A 21,049-nucleotide genomic window follows, 5' to 3' on the forward strand; every position below is an offset into this window, starting at 1 on the left:
TTTAATCCCAATAATTTTTTTCTTAAGGCTAATTGCGTAGCAATACTTTTGCGTTCATAAAGTGAATCTAAACTATTTAAAATTTCCTTAGCCGTCGTATCTTCTTTTGCAAAACAGAGATAGGAATCACATAAATATTCAACAATTATACTTTTCGCAATTCGATTATTTTTCTCCCACTCGCTGCATCGATATTCCGGTTCTTCGTCAATAACTTTTATTACATCCATTTCACTTAATAAAGCACGAATTCTGAATTTCCATATACTGTACTTCTCCCCATTAAAAGGTTTGATATTTCGTTTCATCTTCAAATTTTCCATTATAAACGATATGAATAAAAGTAACTTTTTGATAATAGACTGAGGGTACTTTTATACGAATTTTTTTTTTTTTTAAACTTACTTTTAATTTAACACATATTATTTTAATATCAAAATAATTTAAAGACGTTAACTGGGCTCATAACCTATGGGAAATTGGGCTTTGAATCAATAAAACAAGCTCTCCAATATTATTTTATATTGGTGTTCTCTACTGTGCTACTAGGAATTCAATGCAAGTCTGCTCTCTAGCGCATAGAAGTATCGTTCGAAAAAGAGTGGGGCGGTGACGTACAAAGTGAAAGTTAAATACATGAGTCATTCAATATCAGTCTTTAGTCAAATGAGAGATTAATTTTTGCACATTAATTTAAATAATATCAACAATAATAATGTAATAATTTTGTGTTAGTAACAAATTACTTAAAACTATGCTAGTAAGACAATGCAAAGATCGTTTAAAAATCAGTTCTCGTCTATTGGTATGCGAATGTGAAAGATTGAAGTTTAAAAAATAAGAATGTTCTTATCTTTTTTTTTATGTAACTTAGAATGGCAAATAAGCTAACGGTCCACCTGATAGAAAGTGATAACAGTTGCCTATAGACATTAGCAGTACCATGGACATAACAAAGTATACCTATGATACCCCCTATATGTTGCAAATTCCTGAGGACTCAAGTGTTATTTATTTCTCTGTACCCTGTAAACTCACTGCCAATTTTCAAAATTGGCTCGACCGAGAACTCGCTATTCGTGGGATGTAACCTCATAGGATGAGTTCTTGACACATATTTTTCTTTTGGAGCAATTATATAACCTACTTTACGTATCAGTTACACATACAAAAAAACAGTCTAATAATCCCCAATTTTGAAGTCGGTTAAGAAAATATTACAAGTATACCTAGTCTGTATTTGATCAGTCTTAGGTGTTAATTGTATTTTGAAACTGTGTGATGTAAAGTACATTCAACAAACGCGCGGAGTGCAGTACCTACATTATTTATTTGCATACAGACTTGGAACGTAGGTTAGCTATATTGCGGAGTTCTTGCATAATGTCAATTATCGTCTATTCATAGAAAGTGCAGGTAACAACTTCAAAATATTCAATTGTGCCAACCTCTTTCTCGCTAACCCACCTGTACAAACTATGGGCGTTTTAATTACAAATATTTTTAACCAAATGTTTCTTACTCTTAGTTTATATCAAAATTTATAATAGAAATGTGGAAGTTTAGACAATAATTTTGTTCAATAGTGCCCAGAATATATATTCTTATATTCTTTCCTATTCTTAAGATCTAAATATCTGTATTAATTTCTAGGCGTTTTCCCGTAATTTTGTTATTAAATATATTATATTAAATTAGAATATCCCCTACCCGTGTACCAAATTTCATTCAAATCTTTTCAATCGTTTAGTCGTGATTAGTCGTGATTGAGTAACAAACATCTAATCATCTTTAAAAATGACATTTATAATATTAATAGAAAGTAGGATTATAATCTGTGCTGTGGTACTTAATACCCAGACTTAGCTCCACTAAATCTAAACTAATAGACTTAAATAAGATCACAGCTCAGTAGTTGTGATCTTCTTCAAGTCGGACGGCAGTATTTAGAATTGCGACGGCGTAGGACGGCAGGAAACGTGTGTTCCACCTAAACCACACGAGCAGGGCTGCCACTGAATATAAGCGAATAATGCGAAAAGAATTGGAATTACAAATTATTTTCAATGAATCATTTCTAAGAGACTTGACACCCACATGAATAAATTGTATAAAGAAAAGGAAAAAGTTTATAAACTAGCATTTTATAAGGAGGATTTTCTAGCTTCTAATTGCTTTGAACCTTCCGTCATTAAATATTTCGACTTCTTTTATAATCATAGATACAGTATATATTTATATCGTAATCTAATTAATTATTGTAATAAAATGGGAGATTAAGACTTGAATAAATTTGCAAATCTTCTAAATACGTTTCATAATATTGTATACTCAATGACAACCCTAAAGTCATGAGTCACACGCGTGGGTTTAGCTCTGATAAAACATGATACGTGACCAATTTATAAGATATTCATCCCGTGGACACCATAGAGAAATTTATAACATTGTCTGGGTAGTTAAATATGCTTAAAGACATGGAGAGCATTCACCCACTATGTTGAGAATAAAATAATAGAGACGACTATTGGTAGGTGTACAGACAATAATGAGGCCAATTTTAAAATGTCATTTTCTATGAATCTATAGATGTATCTACTTAAGCAATAATTTAATTCTTTATAATATTTATGGCGTGAATAAAAAAATAAAATATACTTTAAAAGATTCTTGATCCTCTTCCTGATTTACATTTTAATATATAATCTAAACCCGTAGAAATTTGAAATTTTGAACATATATATATCGTAGATACTACAGTGAAATTACTGGGTACAGTGAATCAATACCTTTATATCGCAAAAGTCGTTAACACATAAGTAATGCGTCTAGTGAGTGAAGTTTGATGATGCAAGCTGGCGTTTATGGGCTACGTTTTACGTTTACTATAATGCACACGGTATACTTGCTCTGTCACTGTGTCACTTTTTTAACAGTCTATGGTGGTAAAAAAGCATACGATCCGTCTGACGATAAGCAAATTACCGTACGCGAACGGTGTTACACACGCATTGTCAACTGTAAAGACATCTGTCTTTTTGTAATGTCTCTAGTGCTGAGATAGCCGACTTGACTAGACCCAAGATCTACTGTTCTCTGACGAAACCCTTTACGATCTACCAATTACATACGTCTTGAGATTTTAAATTAAACAACATAATTCAGTACACAATGGGGGGAAAGGGATTATTAGTAATGGAGACTGAGAATCCCATTGCTAGCAATATACCCTTATATACCATTTACACCCATCAAAAAAAAATTCAGTACACAATTATGTAATATTGTAGTATTTTTTTATTAAGAGAAAAAACAGAAAATTGAAAATTATTCTTAGTAACTACTTATTTATATTAGTGTGAGCATTGCGTCTGAGCATACTCCGTTATATTAGCAAAATATTATATTTTTGCCTTGCCACGATCGACTGGACTAATAGTCGCGATCGAGTGGTTGGTCACCCCTGCTTAAGTGCAATAAATTTAATATAAGCGTTGATATTTTGCATCGAGTCCAATGTATATGTATACTTACAAGTAGGCCCATTGGAGCATATCAGTTTAACGTCAACGAACTTTTATAGCCATGAATGGAAAAACATATCTAATTATTCAATTTTACATGGTCCGACTAAACAATGGGACCACCAGTATATACTTTTTCATAGTACCAATAAACAATGAATGAGACTTAGTACTAAATCCCTATTATTGATTTTTAATTTAAATTATAATTTGAAGATAGAAGTTAGGTAATTATGAAGCCCATCATAGCATTTATCCAATAATTTAGTAGGGGTAATTTAATAATCCATGAAGGACTACTAGAAAGTAATTTTGGCACAGTGAAAACAGAGTGTATTCTTAGAATGAGGACGCATATTTTGTTCCCCTACCAAATATTAGACGACGTAATTTTTATGATATGTAAAGTTTAATGTATACGCGAGCAATGTGACGTGACCGACATAGTCCTAAAGAAAAGCAAACTGAAGTGGCAATGGGCTGATTACATAACTCGAAGAACCAACAATTGATCGGCCAGAAAGGTTCTTGAGTGGCAACCCCGTATGGGCAAATGCAGTATAGGACACCCCCTCACTAGACGGAGTCTTTTTTAATGGGTGATAATGATATGGCAACCCCGCCTGCATTATCGGTATACACTGGCGGGGCACCAGTGGGAGTTGATAGATGAGGATGAAAGCAGATCAGTCAGCCCATCTTGACGAATTCAACTAGAATTAACCACGATGGTTTCCAGGGGCAACCACGTGGAGGTCGACCTGACAGGGTATATTGCAAGTAATGGGGCTATTTGACCCCATTACTAACAATCCCTTACCCCCCCCCCCCCCCCCACTAGACGGAGTTACCACCTCAAATGCATTGCAGGAAATCAGATGCAGGTGGTTCAGGACCGTTCCATATGGCAGTAAGGCCTATGTTCAGCAATGGACAGATATCGGCTGATACGATGATGATAATGATGGCATGCGAACAAATTCGCGGGCATAGCTAATAGTAAATGTACGAGTATTTATATTACCATTAACATAATTATAATAAATACCCTTATGTTAAAGCAATGAACCTTTTGTTTATGTGAGTCAGATCGAAATATTAAACTTGACGCATTTTAAAGACGGAGTTTTTTTTTTTTAAATACATCGATCGTATTTTAATATCTAACTTTGAACTTTAGCACGATCGATATTGTTGCTATTTTGGCTAAGTGTTTAACGTAAACAACGAACATTTGCATTGTCGTGGGCCGCATATAAAATAACCAATTACAACAAATGACTAAACCCAAACAATGGCAAAAAATATTAGTACTTTAAATTATACATCTGCTCGTAAACATAAAACCTCTATTATATCTACATCTATATTCTAAATTAGCTTTTTGCCCGAAGTAATGTGTACTGATTTTAGAAATAACAAAACTAATGAAATGGACCAATTCTAGATTACGTAGCAAGATAAAGCATATACCAAATTCTAAATTAGACCTTCAGGAACACAGCTGTGAAAGCCGCATCAAATTTGGTGCAGTTATTATTGCTATATGATGGCGAAACAAAAATACATACAGACAGATATATAAAATTTCTCAAAATTGTTGTTTCAGCTTCTATTTCTCTTATCAATTTACCTCACAATTTCTCTTAAATTTCTCCCATGTCAGTAGTTACGTGTGGTTACCATGCTTGGCGGCCAACCCGCCTGCCAAGCATGGTAACCACAATTAAGGTTTGGCAATATTTTAAAAGGTACGCCGCCAAAAACAAGAATCTTTCGACTAAGTAGACGAATTAACATACTTAATGAAGAAGAGAGTATTCAGAAAAATATCTATACCAAGCCGTCTGGCCCTACTAAACTCCTCTTGAAAGACTCTTAAATGTCCCATCCCCCGTGTTGGAAGGGAAATTTAATTGACTGTTAAAGTGACGCCACACATGATCCAGTTTTGTTACATAAATTACCTAGTTTTCTTTTTTGTGGTTTTGATTATTGTGTTGAACATACAAATAAATTGTGTATCTAACTAAATATGTATATAAAGATACGTGTTAGCTATAAATAAATCCGAGTCACTGCGAAATATTAATAGTAACATGATATACCTATTTATTTACTAATGCACGCGATTAGTACCTACATAATTAATGTATGTGAGACTACATTAATTAATGTAAGTAACTTAATAACTTAATTTATGCTAAATGATTATTGATCCATTTATTATCCAAAGAGCTCATGATAAATTGTAAACAGCCAACCTACACGTAAACATTGTAGACTTTGCCTTAGGGCTATATTACACTGTCAAATATCTCACTAATATAATAAAATTGTAATTAGACGATGTCTGCATATGTGAGATATTAAAAAAAAAGCTCTTAATAAATGCAATAGAATAATACTTTAATTTTTAAAAACGTGATGTCAAAACAATAATAAAATAATAAAAAAGCCATTTTTTTTTATTTTGACTATTTGTCTATCAAAACTACTACACCAAAATTGGAGTTGGTTTTCACAGCTGAAGGTCTAATTTAAAAACTGGTGTATGTTTCATCTATAAGTGGTCTATTCAATTGATTTTCCTGTTTCTAAAATCCACGCGTACTAAGCAGAGGACAAAAAGCTGGTATGATATAATTTGATAAGCATCCTAAGTCCTAATGATGAAACTTAATACTTCTCCTAAACAGAGTTCGAAATACAATATAACCATTCTAACTTGACAGCAAGGAGTGTCCTGTTAATATAGGAGGCTTTAATTATTTCTAATTTTTCGATCGGGAGCAATGTTTATATTCACTAATAAAACACTATCAGAGATATTTTTTCTCCCACGAACACTCAGGTTATGGAATGAGCTCCCTGCCGAGGTTTTCCCAAGAAACTACAGCATGGGGTTCTTCAAAAAGGGGAGTAAAGAAATTTCTTCAGGGTCGGCAACGGGCGCGTAATACCCCTGGGATTGCAGGCGTTCATTGGCTACGGTAACCACTTACTATCAGAGGGCCGCGTGCTTGCTTGTACCACCTCAGTAGTATAAAAAAAAAACTATCTGAAAAAGATGCTAATCGTTTTGATTTTACCCTTTATTTATGAAACTACAATTATAATTTATAAAAAAAGACATATACTACTAACTTTTGCTCGCGACTTCGTACTCGTGAATGAAAATAGGAAACCCATCGAATTAGAACATTTCTAAATAACTTATTAAGTTAAAACATGTACCACATTTCTGTTAAATTTTTAGGCACACAACTGTAGACAACTTTATTATATGTATATACATAGAAGAATAAGTATTGAATATATGAGAAGCATAAACTTCAAAATCCTTGGACCGATCACTATGAAAGTGGGCGCATATAATTAAGTATAGATAGGAATACTAATTCCATGGAGATTTCGAAGTACCTTCCATTTTTATTTACACCATATATTATCATTACACTACATTCCTTTCTCTTTTCACAGAAATAGGAATAATCATTATTTAAATAAACCTATTTCTAAATTGACATAATTTTCTTTCCTTTTTATTTTCAAAATTATAAAAATTCATTTAAATTATAACTATATTCGGCATTACTACACCAACACACAATACACAATAAATAAATAGACAGTATAATATTTAATACAAGGAAAACAACGTCTTCAGTTTTAAAAAGTGATATGGGCGGCACTGTAATTTTTTTTTCGAGAGAATTGAATCCAGCACTCCACTTACACGAATCATCACACATCACTGCGGCATAGAAATCTTCGCAAATTTTTTTCCAAGAAACAAACACGCATCTAAGAACGAATTTCTTAGCTTAAAATATAATAGATCTAAGTACTTTAATGTTTCTACTTACATAAGCGAGTACAACAAAACAATAATAAAATGCTATTATTACATTCGAAGAACTCGAGATATAATTATGTTACCTCCTTAAATCATTAAGTCGCACCAATTCATCACATGAGATTCAGTCATAATATATCGTAAGAAACATTTTAGAATGATATTTAAATCGTTCCCTAATACTTTGAGTAATTAATTAGTCTTTTACGGTTTAATGATTACATTTGACCTTGGACCAACAGTCGGAAGAGACATAAAAATTAAATAGATTGTCCATAACATCATAAAAATCTGAATATTATTCAGATGTACTAACAAATGAACTTTACTATTGCGAATCCAACGTAAAAACCAGCACATGGAGATATAAAAATGTAATAAATCATCAGCAATGATGCTCAAGCACCAGAAGTCGGCGCGCCAAATGCTATTTTTTATGTTCAAAAATATATGTAAATTTATTTCGTACCAAGCAAGGTTATTGACACACTTGCTTCTAAAATATACTAGTGAACTGTTGAATTGCTAAATAACTAGCTCTTGCTTAAATTAATGATGCGATCCAGTTTTCCATTTTATAATGCAACAGAGTATTCCATAATAAAATTCTATTATGCATCCATGGCAATCTCTGAATATTAAGAGAAATTGTAATTTGAATACAAATATTTTCATCGGAAATCTGTTAGTATATTCCGATCGAGTACGTTTTGTTGAGTTGGCTATATTGAATTCTGATTAACATTTGCGTTAGACACTTAATGTATGCCCATCGGAATATTTACATCTACTGTATCTGAAGACCATTAATACGCACACTTTCCTATTTGTATGCACGATAAAAAACACTGCGAATAAGTAGCGTATTTATGGGCGTGTTTGTATGAATATAAACGAAAGATAGGATATATCTTAAGAAGCATCCTATGAATATGATCCATTGTGCATCGAAGGAGTTGTACGGAGCGTAACGTCTTTTTTCGGTTGTTATCTGTTTTGGATTCGTTCAGTTAATTAACACACGGTACAGTAGCTGGACGTGTTAATTAAACATTTGACCACTACCGGACATGGATTTGCTCAGCTTAAATAGTTTAATTGTGAGTTTATATATAATATGGTGATTTATTGCGTGCTTACTTAACTAGTACACTTTGGTACATGGTACTTTCGTTCCCACATTGTAATAGTCATTTGTTATGGTGAGACGTGTAATAACTTATTCAGATTTATAGTAATCGTGTTTTGTTCCATGTAATACGAACGCGTCATAAAATATTAACAATATAGCCTACCGTCTGATCGTTAGATAACTTAATTTGGACTTTATTTGGACGCAATAGAATTCACGAGTGTAACTTCTATTGCTGACCGTACCTAATACACAATAAATCTTATTTAAAGCTTCTGTTATTATACGTAGTATTGTATATTAATACAACAATACGTATTCGTGTTATAGTGAAAAACTAATGTGATAAAGTGATAATTATGGTGTTTTAGATATATTTACATTAAACAACTCTTACAATGTATTTGTATTATTTTTTTGAGGATTTCGTGTGTAATAATTTCAGATCTTGTGGACGGCGCTCTCCCTGGCACTGGGTTACGAGTTGCAAGGCCAAATCGTCAGAGGCATACCATGTGTCAAACGCAACTACCAACTTTACTGCCCGACTGCTGGTAGTGCGTATCCTTTGTAAGTAGAAATAAATTATTTATTTATTTATTAACTATAAAGTGTATGATTTTTATTTTCATATTACACTAGCTTTTGCCTACATATATTAGAATTTAACAAGAGAACTTTGTACATAATTTAAGATTGTGATCCACAAAAAAAAAAAAAAACTGACATCAATTTGATTTAAAAAATAAACTACTGAATTGATTTTGATGAAATTTTTACGGAACCAATCTATAAATATATCCTTTAAGATAAAAAAGATTTTTCCAAATCGGTTTACAACTGACGAAGTTATGAGGTAACAAATATAAAAAAAAAAATCAACGGAATTGAGAAGCTCCTTCTTTTGGAAGACGGGTGAAGAGCAGTCTGTTTGCATACATGATTGTCTTTCGGTTTGAAGGATGGGATATAGTAATAAAATCACGGGTACCTATGCAGGCATAACAACATTGTCTTCAGGAATGGCAATGTATGACAAATATCATTAGTGTCACATATGTACTGTGATATCCATGGTACTGCTCAAGTCTTGAGACGATAGTTACAACTTCTCATCAGATAGACTTTCAGGTTGATTGCCATTCTAACTTGCATTAAAATATATATCTAACCTAACATACCATACCATACAATATCAGTTGTTAACTATCCATTGCTGAACATAGGCCACCCCCATAAAGGAAGATTTTGCCAGTAGCTGCCATGTTTGGCAGACGAAACAGCAGTTGGACTTTGGTGGTGTTTTAAGAGGGACGCTGCTGTCCACGACCATTAAATTCCCTTCGTCGTCTCTTACGATACCCACGGGAAGGGAAGGGGTGGTCCATTCTATGCACCACAGCTAAATATCTAATCTGGGAAAGGGATTGTTACTATCAATCAGAGGGAGACTTTGTACAAAATTCGATTGCTTGGGTACCTCTGTCCCATTCGTGTTTCAACCGTGAAGCAGTTGTATTTGCATGGCTGTGTTTCGGTTTGAAGATTGGGATATGGCGTGAACTTACTGGGTTCAGAGGAATAACACATGAGTGCCTAGGAATGGCAACGCATGGGGGGTATTATGGGCGAAACAGTATACTCTGTTATGTCCGTGGTACTGCTCATGTCTATAGGCGACGGTTACCACTTTCCATCAGGTGGGCCGTCAGCTTGTTTGCCATTCTAAGTTGTATAAAAAAAATGGGGAGGTTGGAAACTATCGTGACTAATTTATCATTGAATTCGTCACGATAGGCTAATGGGCGTGATAGGTGACGATGAAAAGGCTTCATTTTCATCCTCATCCTTTTCATCCTCACCTATCACCTCTCACTGGTACCCCGCCAGTGTATACCGATAGCGCAGGTGGTTACCATGCCATTTTCACCCATTAAAATCTAATCTACGCTTTATATTTATATTACCTATATTAAATTTAAAGGTGTGTAGATATCTACATACTATTAAAATTAATATAACAGGCGCTTGCTTGCCTCCTCATTTCTTACATGAGCAACCAAGAATTCTTTTCCGGTGTCTATATTCCCATCCATGGAATCTTTGAAGACTACGTGAATAAGCATTGAGTTTGCATGTAACAACGTAGACCTAATCGTCACTTACTATCAAGTGGATCAAATGCGCATAGATCCTAAAGCTATTATAAATGCGAAAGTTTGTTAGGATATTAGATAGCTGGATGTTTGTTACGTTATCCTAACTTAGCACATAGGATACTTCATGTACTAATTCCTGCGGGTAAAATCACGAAATACCGAATTTAATATTAAAAAAAAAAATTTTTTTCAGAGACAAAATCGAGAACTTCATAGACGAGAACAAAGCGCTAATAAAGCGAATGTACGGTACGTTCACGACACCTGGCGGTAGTAGGGTGCGACGAGCACCGGGCGTGCCCGACGTACATTCAGGGGACTCATTCTTCCGCCATGTACGGCAGACTAATACACCACTACCACCGGATGCACAGAATGTTAATGCTACAGACAGGTAAATAAATAATGCCACTTTATAATCTGTTTCAATATGACTTAATGAAAATATAAACCAAAATGTAACAAATAAAAGGATTGTCTTGACTATAAAACGATGTTAAGTAAAGCTGATGTTAAGTAGTCAGAGATGGATTCATACATTTGCCGCCAATAGAGTATTTAAATACCGCCTTTACTACAGCACTGTGCAAGTGAAAATTATATTTAAATGATGCAAACTTATATTTTAAAATTCTGAAACTTAGGTTGGAGTCAAAGTTGGAATCTAAACCCCAGTCAAACGCTGTCCAACTAAACGATCACCACTCAAAAATAATACCACCATAGATAATGTTATGTCACTATGTCATTGACTATTTATCACAAAGCAGAGCTTGTAGTATGACAACTCCCAAAATTGGCTGCATGGGTACTTCAATCCCACTCGTGTTTCTATCATCTAGTAACCACTTACACGGCTGTTTCAGTTTAAAAAAAGCTTACCTTAAACTTATCATATCTACCATTATCTCAAAAAAATGTAATGCATAACAGCTTGTATGTTGTCGCCTGTAGGCGATAATTATGATTTTCCATCAACCAATTTTTTTTTTGCATTTTATTTTATAATATTTAACATAAGATTATTTTTTTTTTATTTAATAAAATCGAAGTCCTTGTATTCTAAATGACTGCGGAATTAGAGTTTCCTATTTACTGTTTAAAATTTGCACATGACAATAAAAACAAATTTGAGGAAAAAAAAACTAACGTGAGCACTATTCTATTGTCTTAGAACTTTTGAGGAAAAAATATCAGATAAAACGATAAAGAACTAAACATAATGCGAAAGTGGAAAATGGAAACTTACCTAATGATCTGATAGACTACGTCAGATACATGAAGAGTCATAATGCCGAAACTGGCATATATGTATAAGACATAACGGTTCCGAGACGAAAAAAGCAAATGAAGCAATGATACAGCTCTTTGGTATTCGGTTAATGTAAAGAATACACAAAATTGTAGTGAGAAAAATTATAATGTTTTTTTTAAATTCCATTTTCAGAGTAGACGCATGTGAAAGCAAGACGACTATCACTACTCCATACTGGGCTATGAATTCAGCTAGCAAGTTACGGGCAATTGTCAACACTATGCATTTTGAACAAGCCATTCATCAAGAAGTATGCAGGTACGGAAAGTATGATTACTAAAGAATCCCCCTTTAGTAATCATACGCCCTTTATAAAAAAAAACGTCCTCAGAGATAGCTCTGGTCCAATTCAGTTTGTCGCTAAGCAGATACATCTCTAAGGTGGGGCATAGCAAAAAAATTGGAGTGCGTTACGATCTGTTCTGTGACCATACATGGTATTTGAGAACTACTAGTTTCTATTAGGTAAGCCAGTTGTTTACCATTCCAAGTTGCCAGAAATTACAAAAAATTTTTAGCTCTATTTACTGCCTAACAGTACAATACTTAATCAGTTACACAGCGTTAGGTTTACCTTTTGCTACGTTACATTCGAATATGCCCGACAAATCTTCTGTTAAGGCTTCCAAGGAATTTGTTTCTGCTAGAGCAAAATTGTCCATTCTACAGCAGAACCAAAAATTAATCGATATAGTCCCAAGGATCAACAAGATGAAATAGCAATGAGCCAGCTAAATGGCTCAAACAAATACAACCAACAATGAACCTATATATAACAGGAAGTTGAGGACGACTACCTACTTAGAAACAACGAATGTAGATGGCTCAAGATTATTCCTTTCGTCTGGCTATAAAGACCTATATTAGAAATGAACGATTTATAAGTGATAATATATATATATATATATATATATATATATATATATATATATATATATATATATATATATATATATATATATATATATATATGTGTGTGTGTGTGTATATGTGTATACAACAACTGAAATTAATTATATATTTATGATTGCCATTTTCCAGCAGTAGGCCATCAAGTTTGTTGCCATTCTGCAGCAGAAAAAAAATTATACAAATTATGTTATTTTGTTTCAGTAAAACAACAACATCTCGTTGTTCAGGCGATTGTGGATGCGAACAGAAGTACAAGTGGCATCGCCTCCTAGCTTACGACCCGAATAATGACTGTATGGGTATATTTATGGACTGGTTTTTGTTTCCATCGTGTTGTGTATGCAGATGCAATCCTTGATGCGTTTAAATTACGCACACATTGAAACACATTTTGTTCTCAAATCAAGCATTTCCTTATGGCCGTTTTCATTTAGTAGTTAGTAAGACGACAAGGTTTTACTTAATCATAACACATTTTAATCAAATAGACAGAATATTTTTAACAGTGCATATATTAGAAAATAAAAGAAAAAAAATTTAATATGCTCCTAATTATGCACAATACAATTATAAATATTATACATTTGCAATAGTAACATTGTATAAACGATTTTTCTGTCTTTTTCCTTCAATTTATCAAAAAAGATGTCTTATGGCAACTATGGAATGGCAACATTGTTTCAATTCCTACGTAAGTACGTACTACATTTATTTATGTGTATTTTAATTTTGGAATATTTAAATGCGCCTATTTTATTGCGATATAAAATATATATTACTAGTGATGCTAAAATTCCTGTTTATTAAATATTATGACGCTAAATATGAATTTTTTACAAGAGTGACATTTGTAGACATGTGATTTCACATTTTGAAGAACACAATTTACATGATATAATGTAATATAACGATATGTGACGATTATAATAATTATATGAAAATTGTGGACTCAATGATGAAATAATGAAGAGTCATTTATTATTTCACCAACGTCGAGATTGATATAAAACAATGGACCAATCAGGGAGCATAGAGAACTAGCAAACGATTCGTAAGAACGAAACAGTAGACATCCGCGACTCATTCTCTATAAAACATAGTCTGAAATCTCGCATAGAACATTTTTACTTTACTCAATAGCAAAAATATTATAAATAGTTCTATATGCCTACAGTATATATCTTACTTATGAATAAAAGAGACGTATTAAGAGAGTCAACGTGTGCTGTCAATATCCAAATAAAATTAAATCAATATATTAAAATGATTGTTTAAGTTACCACAGTGCACTATCGTCTAGTTTCTGAAGAAGCCAACATTTGTGCGGTGGTTTTTTATAATGCAAACGTGCGCATTTTGTTGTAGATTTATTCCCATCTTATTCTATAATGAATAATTTAGTGCATTACTTTAAAAAGAAAAATAATTGTAAATATATAAAATCGTTTAAGTTGAATAACAATTTGACAGAATTTATCGAAGATATTGCCAGTCGATATGTCCCTCAAGGGCTAGAGTGGATACCACCTAATTCAATTTTTACAAGTACCGAGGCTTAAAATCGTAAGTATTAAATAGAAAATTATACTCCTACGGAAGATTTAAGTTTTATATGATCTTAGATTTATTGCCTTAAGGATCATCGTTCATTTCACATCTCAGCACTAGACCGGCGCCCAAGCTGAACAAAGATTAGTTTTAAGGTGGACTTAAATAAAGCGAGCGATTGCATCTTCTCTTACTTCTATAATATTTGTTAGGGACGTGTTAATATTCCTTCCTTGCTCCGAATGCAATCGTAAACAATTCATAACAATTTTATACTTTATCCTACCTAGTTAGGTTCTAGTTTTCGCTCGAATCTACCATCAAAGGCAAAAAGGACACCTAGCGACAGACGTAATATTCCTGGCATTTGGCCACTATTTATTTTAATTTACTAATAAGATACTGGATGTTATAACATACAGTATCTTCGTTTTTAAGAATATTTTCGTTCTTGTTTTTTTTTCTTTAATTTAATTACGAGACATGACGAAGTTGGGCACTAAGTATATGTCAAAAGAACGATGACTCTAAAACCAATTTTGTTAAGGTTCCAATGAACGTAGATACTACTATTATAAGTATTATATTAAGTGATTTATTTAATATCACAATAACTAATTGTCGCAGTAATTATAAGTAATCTGCATTCACTTATTTTATACGTTAACCGTAAGTTTAAAACACTGCCATTGTACAGTTTGAATATTTAAAATTTTGTATGATACATGTAATGCTAATTTGAATATATGCCTTGCTTACAATATTTGAGTACATAATATTCATATTTTAAACAATATAGATGCTTTGTGATAATCGTATTAGCCTAAAATACATCAAAATAGTTCATATCAGAGATATACATATAGAGGAATTGTTGTGTGACAAATAGCATAAGTACATTATAAACATGCTTTATTACAATTTCTTCATTCTTTTTACAGTAACTTTTTTCCGACATTTTTCTCTTACTATAGTAATTATTACGCAACGGTAAGACTGCCCCGCCCCTCTGTTTATCACCATGTACTTGTCACACACAGCCGAGTTATGTGTTTTGGTCATGTTCGCTTTTCTATTATAATTATTGTTGACCTATTTCACGGTTGCTGATAAACTCTATAATAACACAAGTTTGTGGTTTATTTGAAGATAAATAATCACAGCTCTTCACATACACAAACAACATCAGAATAAATATAGCCTTACAAGATGCATTATAGAAATTATTCAACCACAGAACATATATGGAATTACGCAAAGTATATATATTTTTTTTTCGTTTTCAAATACTACCTAACAATAACAAAAAAATAATTTACCTATATCTATATAAACAGATGAAATAACCATTCAACTGTTAAAATATTTAAACTGCGGTTAAACAACGTAGTAAATGAGCATTACTCGTTAATTAACTATTAGTTGCCTTATTTTTTTACTCATATGTAAAAAAAAAATAAGGCAACGCGCACGTGATACCCTAGTGTTGCAGGTGTTAATAGGCTTAGTCATCGGATGGGCTTTTTTTTTAATGGGTGATAATGGAATAGTAACCCCATCCGCGCTATTGGTATACACCGGCGGGACACCAGCGAAGAATAATAGCTGAGGATGAAGTAGGTTAGTTAGCCCGTCGTGACGAATTTAAAAGAGATCGACCTGATAGGGCTAGCAATAATACTATTATTGCTAGCAAATTCGAAGTCCATTGCTAACAATCCCCCCCCCCCCCCCATAGGATGGGCTATATACTAGAATGAGATTATTTATCAGCAACATGTGAAACAACCCTATATAATCTATTGAAATAAATCAGAGATGTTTTTTTTGCGTTAATCAAAAATAAATATTAGTCATTTAGATGTCCAGTAATTATTTTTTAGACTATAAGATCTATTTTGTATAAAGTATTGTAATAAATTCTGATGTATAAACACATGCTAATGGAATTTAAAATGTATATTAGTTAATTACCTATATCATAGTTTATTATTACTCAACTGTATTTATATTTTGTAAGAATTAAATTAAGAATACAAAATATATTTGTATTTTTGATACTTTTATTTCTCAATTAAAAATATTCTTAGATTTAAGTTTTGCAGGTGGTTCGGGTTTGTTCCTAATGAGAACCTATGGAAGAAGCCTATACTCTGCAGCGGACAGCTAACGGTTGATATGATGATGATGATGACGATAGCCTTTTACAGATTTATTAAGTTTTTTCTCAAACATGCTTGGAAATGTGAGCATTATTTGGACAATCTTCTTAGAGATAAATCAAAATTGCCGTACTGGCCAGATACATGAGGGCAGCGGCCGGCAAAAGTTGTATGAAAATCTATATCTGTCGTGTTTTGCGGCCCGATAATTTACTATGTAAACTCATATCTGTCCTGTAATTAAAAAATGGAATGATCTTTTACTTCGAAACATGGCAACCAAGGAGGTAACTTATACAAGGTATTATTTAAATTTCGAACTGCCTTGCAAATAGAAAGCTGTTTATTGAAAAAAAAAAGGAACAAGGCGCGTGAAAAATTATTATTGTTCGTTATTCGTCATTGAACTTAAAGATTAAAATTGTGTTTTTAATTTCCGCGCATTGTTTGAGAAAAGTACTATACAAGCCTTGGCCACAACTAGGCATTGATGGGCTCACGTATGTGTGCCTCGGTTACGCCTCAGCCCACATTTGCACGTTCGTCCATCAATGCCTAAGTTGCTGGCCGCTGCAGTAATGTACTATATTTATATTAATATAAATAAAACTTAATAAATCTGTAAAAGGCTATATAAATAAATGAAACTAACTTAAGGTTGTCAAAATAATGAAATAGCAGTTGTAAAAAAATAAACATTGATGTAGCTACACATACATATATCAATATTTACTTTTTCACAAGAATAAAATGGTAACCTCTCTTTAATATATTCGTATAAATTAGTAGTGTAAAAAGCTATATTTACTGTAAGGCATGTTTTTGTATATGCATGTTTTTCGCCTTTCTTCTCAGACATTACTATATAGTGCTTTATTTTCTTAATCGCCTATCCAATACTAAAATCCTGTACTATCCAATTATTCATTGGGAATTAATAGGTCAAACTTACCATTCATACTTAAAAACATAAATAAAAAATCAATAAGTTTTTTATTTCTTTTAAATATTGCATTATTGCAGCCAAAATCTCTATAAACTAAATATTAGAAAACAATATACATATATATACTATGTATTATATAAACACCTATATTCTAATACAATATATTATTATATTTACACAACAGATACTTACAAAAATTTACTACTAATATTTATGGGATTCATTTGTCTTTGGTTTTCAGTTGTTCGAATTCCTTGAAAACTTTTTCACTTATTTTTTCACCTTCATCATCAATTTGTTCAACAGCTAATACCTCCGGTATGTAAAACTGCATCATATTTTGAACCTGTAATAGTAAATTTAAGGAAATTATTATTATTTTTTTATTAATAATAAATATGATTGGTGACTATCAAAGGGAGTAAATGCATAAGAAAATATATGAAAGTCTTAAAGATTGTTGTTCTCTCTGCCTAAAAACATAATGTAGAGTCTGATACTTAGTTTTAACTCACTTGTTAGTTGTCACAGTGTATTTAATTTTTTAGTTCAACATTCATTATCACAAATTTCATGTCAATAATCAAACACCACTCGCTCAAAACTAATGTACCATATTGTTTTATAACTTGAGAATAGTAAATTTTGTGATTTACTTACTACCCATACTCAATGTTAATTTTACCTATGCTACTAGTATACAAGGATAATGAGAGATGTAGATGAGGAAGCCACATTATTGAGACCAATATTACAAATTCACTAGGAATTAACCACAACGGTTTCCAGACACATATTCATGACATGATTTGTTACTATATTGCTAGCAAGAGGGACTAGTAATGGAAATTTACTAACAATCCCTATTTTTGTTTAATGGGTGATAATGAAATGTTTACCCCACCTGCGTTAGCAGTATACCGTTACCAGTATACACTGGTGGGGCACCAGTGAGAGATGATATGTGAGGACGAAGCAGGTAAGCAGGTCAGTTAGCCCATCGTGACAAATTCAACAAGAATTGTTCATGATGGTTTCCAGGGGGAACCATATGGTCGACCTAATAGGGTATTTTTTTTAATTTATTGCTAGCAATGGGGCTGTTAAACTCCATTGCTAACAATCCCTTTCCCCCCAACAATCCCTATTAGGTATATAGACTTACCCCATTTTTCAAAGTCACTATAGAACTAGGGCAAGAGGAACAGGATCCCTGCATTTTGAGTCTCAACACACCATCCTTGAAGTCCACAAAGAGTACATCACCACCATCTTCTTGGACTGTAGGTCTAATTCGAGAGTCGAGTAATTCTTTTATCATTTGAACAATTTCATCGTCATCTTCATTTATTTCTGATAATAAAAATCACAATAGAGTGAATAAACTGATAAATCTAGTACAGAAAATATTAAATTTTCATAAATACTTTTTTTAATAATGCTTACTTTTTTTGCCATTGGACTATACTGAATGTTAAAACAACTTAGCAGATTTTTTATTTCAATCTGTGAACATGTCTTGGTCATGTAGACAAAGTTGTAACTAAAAGCTAGTTTTCTTATAAAAAGAAGTAAACTAACTTGTAATTCACCTGATGGTAAATGAATTAATAAACTATTACTAAATTTAATGTCTTGTTTTTTTTTTTATAAAATACTTACGTGTATCACCAGAAGGTTTTGCATCTGTAACTACAGGTAATCCACTAGCAAAAAAGTCCATTATGGTAGCATATATTTCAGGTTTCAATAATTTCCAGTCAACATCATCATCTTGTTTAGTTATTGTAACAAATTCAGGACCAAAGAAAACAGCCTTCACACCTTCAATGCGAAATAGCATTTTTGCTGAAAATGTAAAATATACTTTAACATTTCTAAAAAAAATTATATATACATATTATATGTGCATATTATAAAAAATTTAAAGATAAAAAATACCCATAAATTGAAAAGGAAAACTTTATCAGGGCTTTTATCCTACATTATAATATTAATGACATCCTTTATACCTGAGAACGAAGATATGCCTCCATACTGCCTTACATACTCATAAAACTGAAACAGTGTGTGGAGTTGCTTAGCAACCAAAATATGAATGGGACTAAGGTATTTTTTTAATATATGGACTAAGGTATCCATACAGATAAATCCTTAGTTTTTCTTTGAAAATTGTGCATTCTTCGAAAATTGTATATTGAATAAGTATAAATACATATTTGTAATTTACCTAAAGGACTGCACTGTGCTGAACCTATATTAGGAAAATCCATGGTCTGTCCAGGTTCTAATACTTTAGTTCCTGGCAAAAATTTTAAACTGTTTGGATTAGGTGTATCTTGTGTTTGTATGAACATAGTACGACATTGACAATTGTTGAGAATCGGTCTAACTTTACCAACATTTCTAGATATTTGTGACTGCAAACCACTAAATTGCCTGATATGCATAAATCTGTAAAAGAAAAAAGGTCTAAATAAATTTCAAGCTTCATGCAGATGAGTCCATAAAGATTGTGTTCCAAAAAAAAACTTAAATTCTGACAAAACTAGTCATTTTGATTTAAAAACTAAACTAATGTATTGATTTTAATAAAATTTCTACAGGACCAATATGTAAGAATATAATTTCAGATAAAAAAATAATTTTCCAAGTCCGTTTATGGCTGGTGGAGTTATGAGATAACAAACATAAAAATATAGTTGGAGTTAAGAAGCTTCTTTTTGAAGTTAGTTGAAAATAATACAAATAATTACTTAAATTACCTTCGCACAAGTAATGTAAATGGCCGTTCACAAAGATTTCCTTTTGCAATAAACTTTAAGGAATTTCGTAACATTTTTATTTAGTTATACTTCTTTTTGCGTTCTAAATAAATAAGACAAAAACAATATACAGAATAAAGAGATTATATGTAAAGAAAAGAATACAAAAATTACACAGAGCAATAGTAATCACTGCACTGGCAAAGACGAGAAAGAAACAAACTAACACAGAGTAAGTAATTATTACATTATACATATAAAGTTAGTAGCGGGATTATATCTAGAAACTTAAATATAATTTACTATTTGAAGTAACAACACAATGAAGATTAGAAAAAAAAATATATAAAAGAAACAAGTATATAATTCATATAGAAAGAATGATAAAAAAAAAAACTATAAATCATATGGTTGTCTCCTTTCTTCTTATGCAAATGTAATTAGTAAAAAGAGGACGAAATATAGACCATCATTTGTTTCTCAATTCCAGAATTAGCAGGCCTCAATCTAGTTCAAACTATTACCTTTATGTAAATGTTCATAATGTTATTGATTGTAACCTTTTAAATAAAATATATGAACAGGCTAGTGTACAGAAAATGATATGTCAATTATTTGTCAATGACAAATTTTACATTACTAGATTATATATTCGACACAGTTTATGTAGAAAGTATACAAGCAGGTTGTATCTGAATTTAGTAGGGTTATATGGCCGTACAACATT

The 21,049-nt window shown here is 32.2% G+C and overlaps 2 protein-coding genes across 5 annotated transcripts in view; one reads left to right on the top strand and one right to left on the bottom strand.

Annotated features, from left to right (window-relative positions):
• Positions 1–16,502, top strand: part of LOC113516037 (protein spaetzle 3) — a 58,085-nt gene extending 41,583 nt beyond the window's left edge. For all 3 annotated transcript variants that reach the window (XM_026900380.3, XM_031908788.2, XM_031908789.2), the window contains exons 4-7: positions 8,961–9,085; positions 10,868–11,068; positions 12,122–12,247; positions 13,103–16,502. In XM_026900380.3, the coding sequence (XP_026756181.1) occupies positions 8,961–9,085; positions 10,868–11,068; positions 12,122–12,247; positions 13,103–13,259 (609 nt within the window). In that variant the 3' untranslated portion in view covers positions 13,260–16,502. The remainder of the gene's footprint in view (positions 1–8,960; positions 9,086–10,867; positions 11,069–12,121; positions 12,248–13,102) is intronic.
• A 32-nt stretch (positions 16,503–16,534) lies between these two features.
• Positions 16,535–20,544, bottom strand: LOC113516084 (NFU1 iron-sulfur cluster scaffold homolog, mitochondrial-like). 2 transcript variants are annotated; one of them, XM_052900849.1, is made up of 6 exons: positions 20,323–20,544; positions 19,788–20,011; positions 19,220–19,405; positions 18,723–18,910; positions 17,750–17,903; positions 16,535–16,845 (listed from the first exon to the last, which is right to left on the bottom strand). In XM_052900849.1, exons 1-5 carry the CDS (start codon positions 20,394–20,396, stop codon positions 17,778–17,780), a joined length of 798 nt encoding a protein of 265 aa, XP_052756809.1. In that variant the 5' UTR covers positions 20,397–20,544; the 3' UTR covers positions 16,535–16,845; positions 17,750–17,777. The 2 variants fall into 2 exon arrangements, with proteins under 2 accessions (XP_052756809.1, XP_026756242.2); XM_026900441.3 differs by lacking the exon at positions 16,535–16,845 and having other exon boundaries at positions 17,586–17,903.
• Positions 20,545–21,049: the final 505 nt, after the last annotated feature.

Source organism: Galleria mellonella, unplaced genomic scaffold (assembly GCF_026898425.1).
Source record: "Galleria mellonella isolate WM207_F2 unplaced genomic scaffold, CSIRO_AGI_GalMel_v1 utg718, whole genome shotgun sequence".
In the NCBI taxonomy this organism is placed as follows: domain Eukaryota; kingdom Metazoa; phylum Arthropoda; class Insecta; order Lepidoptera; family Pyralidae; genus Galleria; species Galleria mellonella.

What these genes read in the sequence shown, in the direction of transcription:
- LOC113516084 (XM_052900849.1), bottom strand. Translation starts at nt 20,396, where the DNA reads ATGTTACGAAATTCCTTAAAGTTTATTGCAAAAGGAAATCTTTGTGAA. An exon ending in AGCACAGTGCAGTCCTTTAG is followed by an intron (nt 19,406 to 19,787) that starts GTAAATTACAAA and finishes TTACATTTTCAG; the next exon opens with CAAAAATGCTATTTCGCATT. An exon ending in TAGTGACTTTGAAAAATGGG is followed by an intron (nt 17,904 to 18,722) that starts GTAAGTCTATAT and finishes TTACTATTACAG; the next exon opens with GTTCAAAATATGATGCAGTT.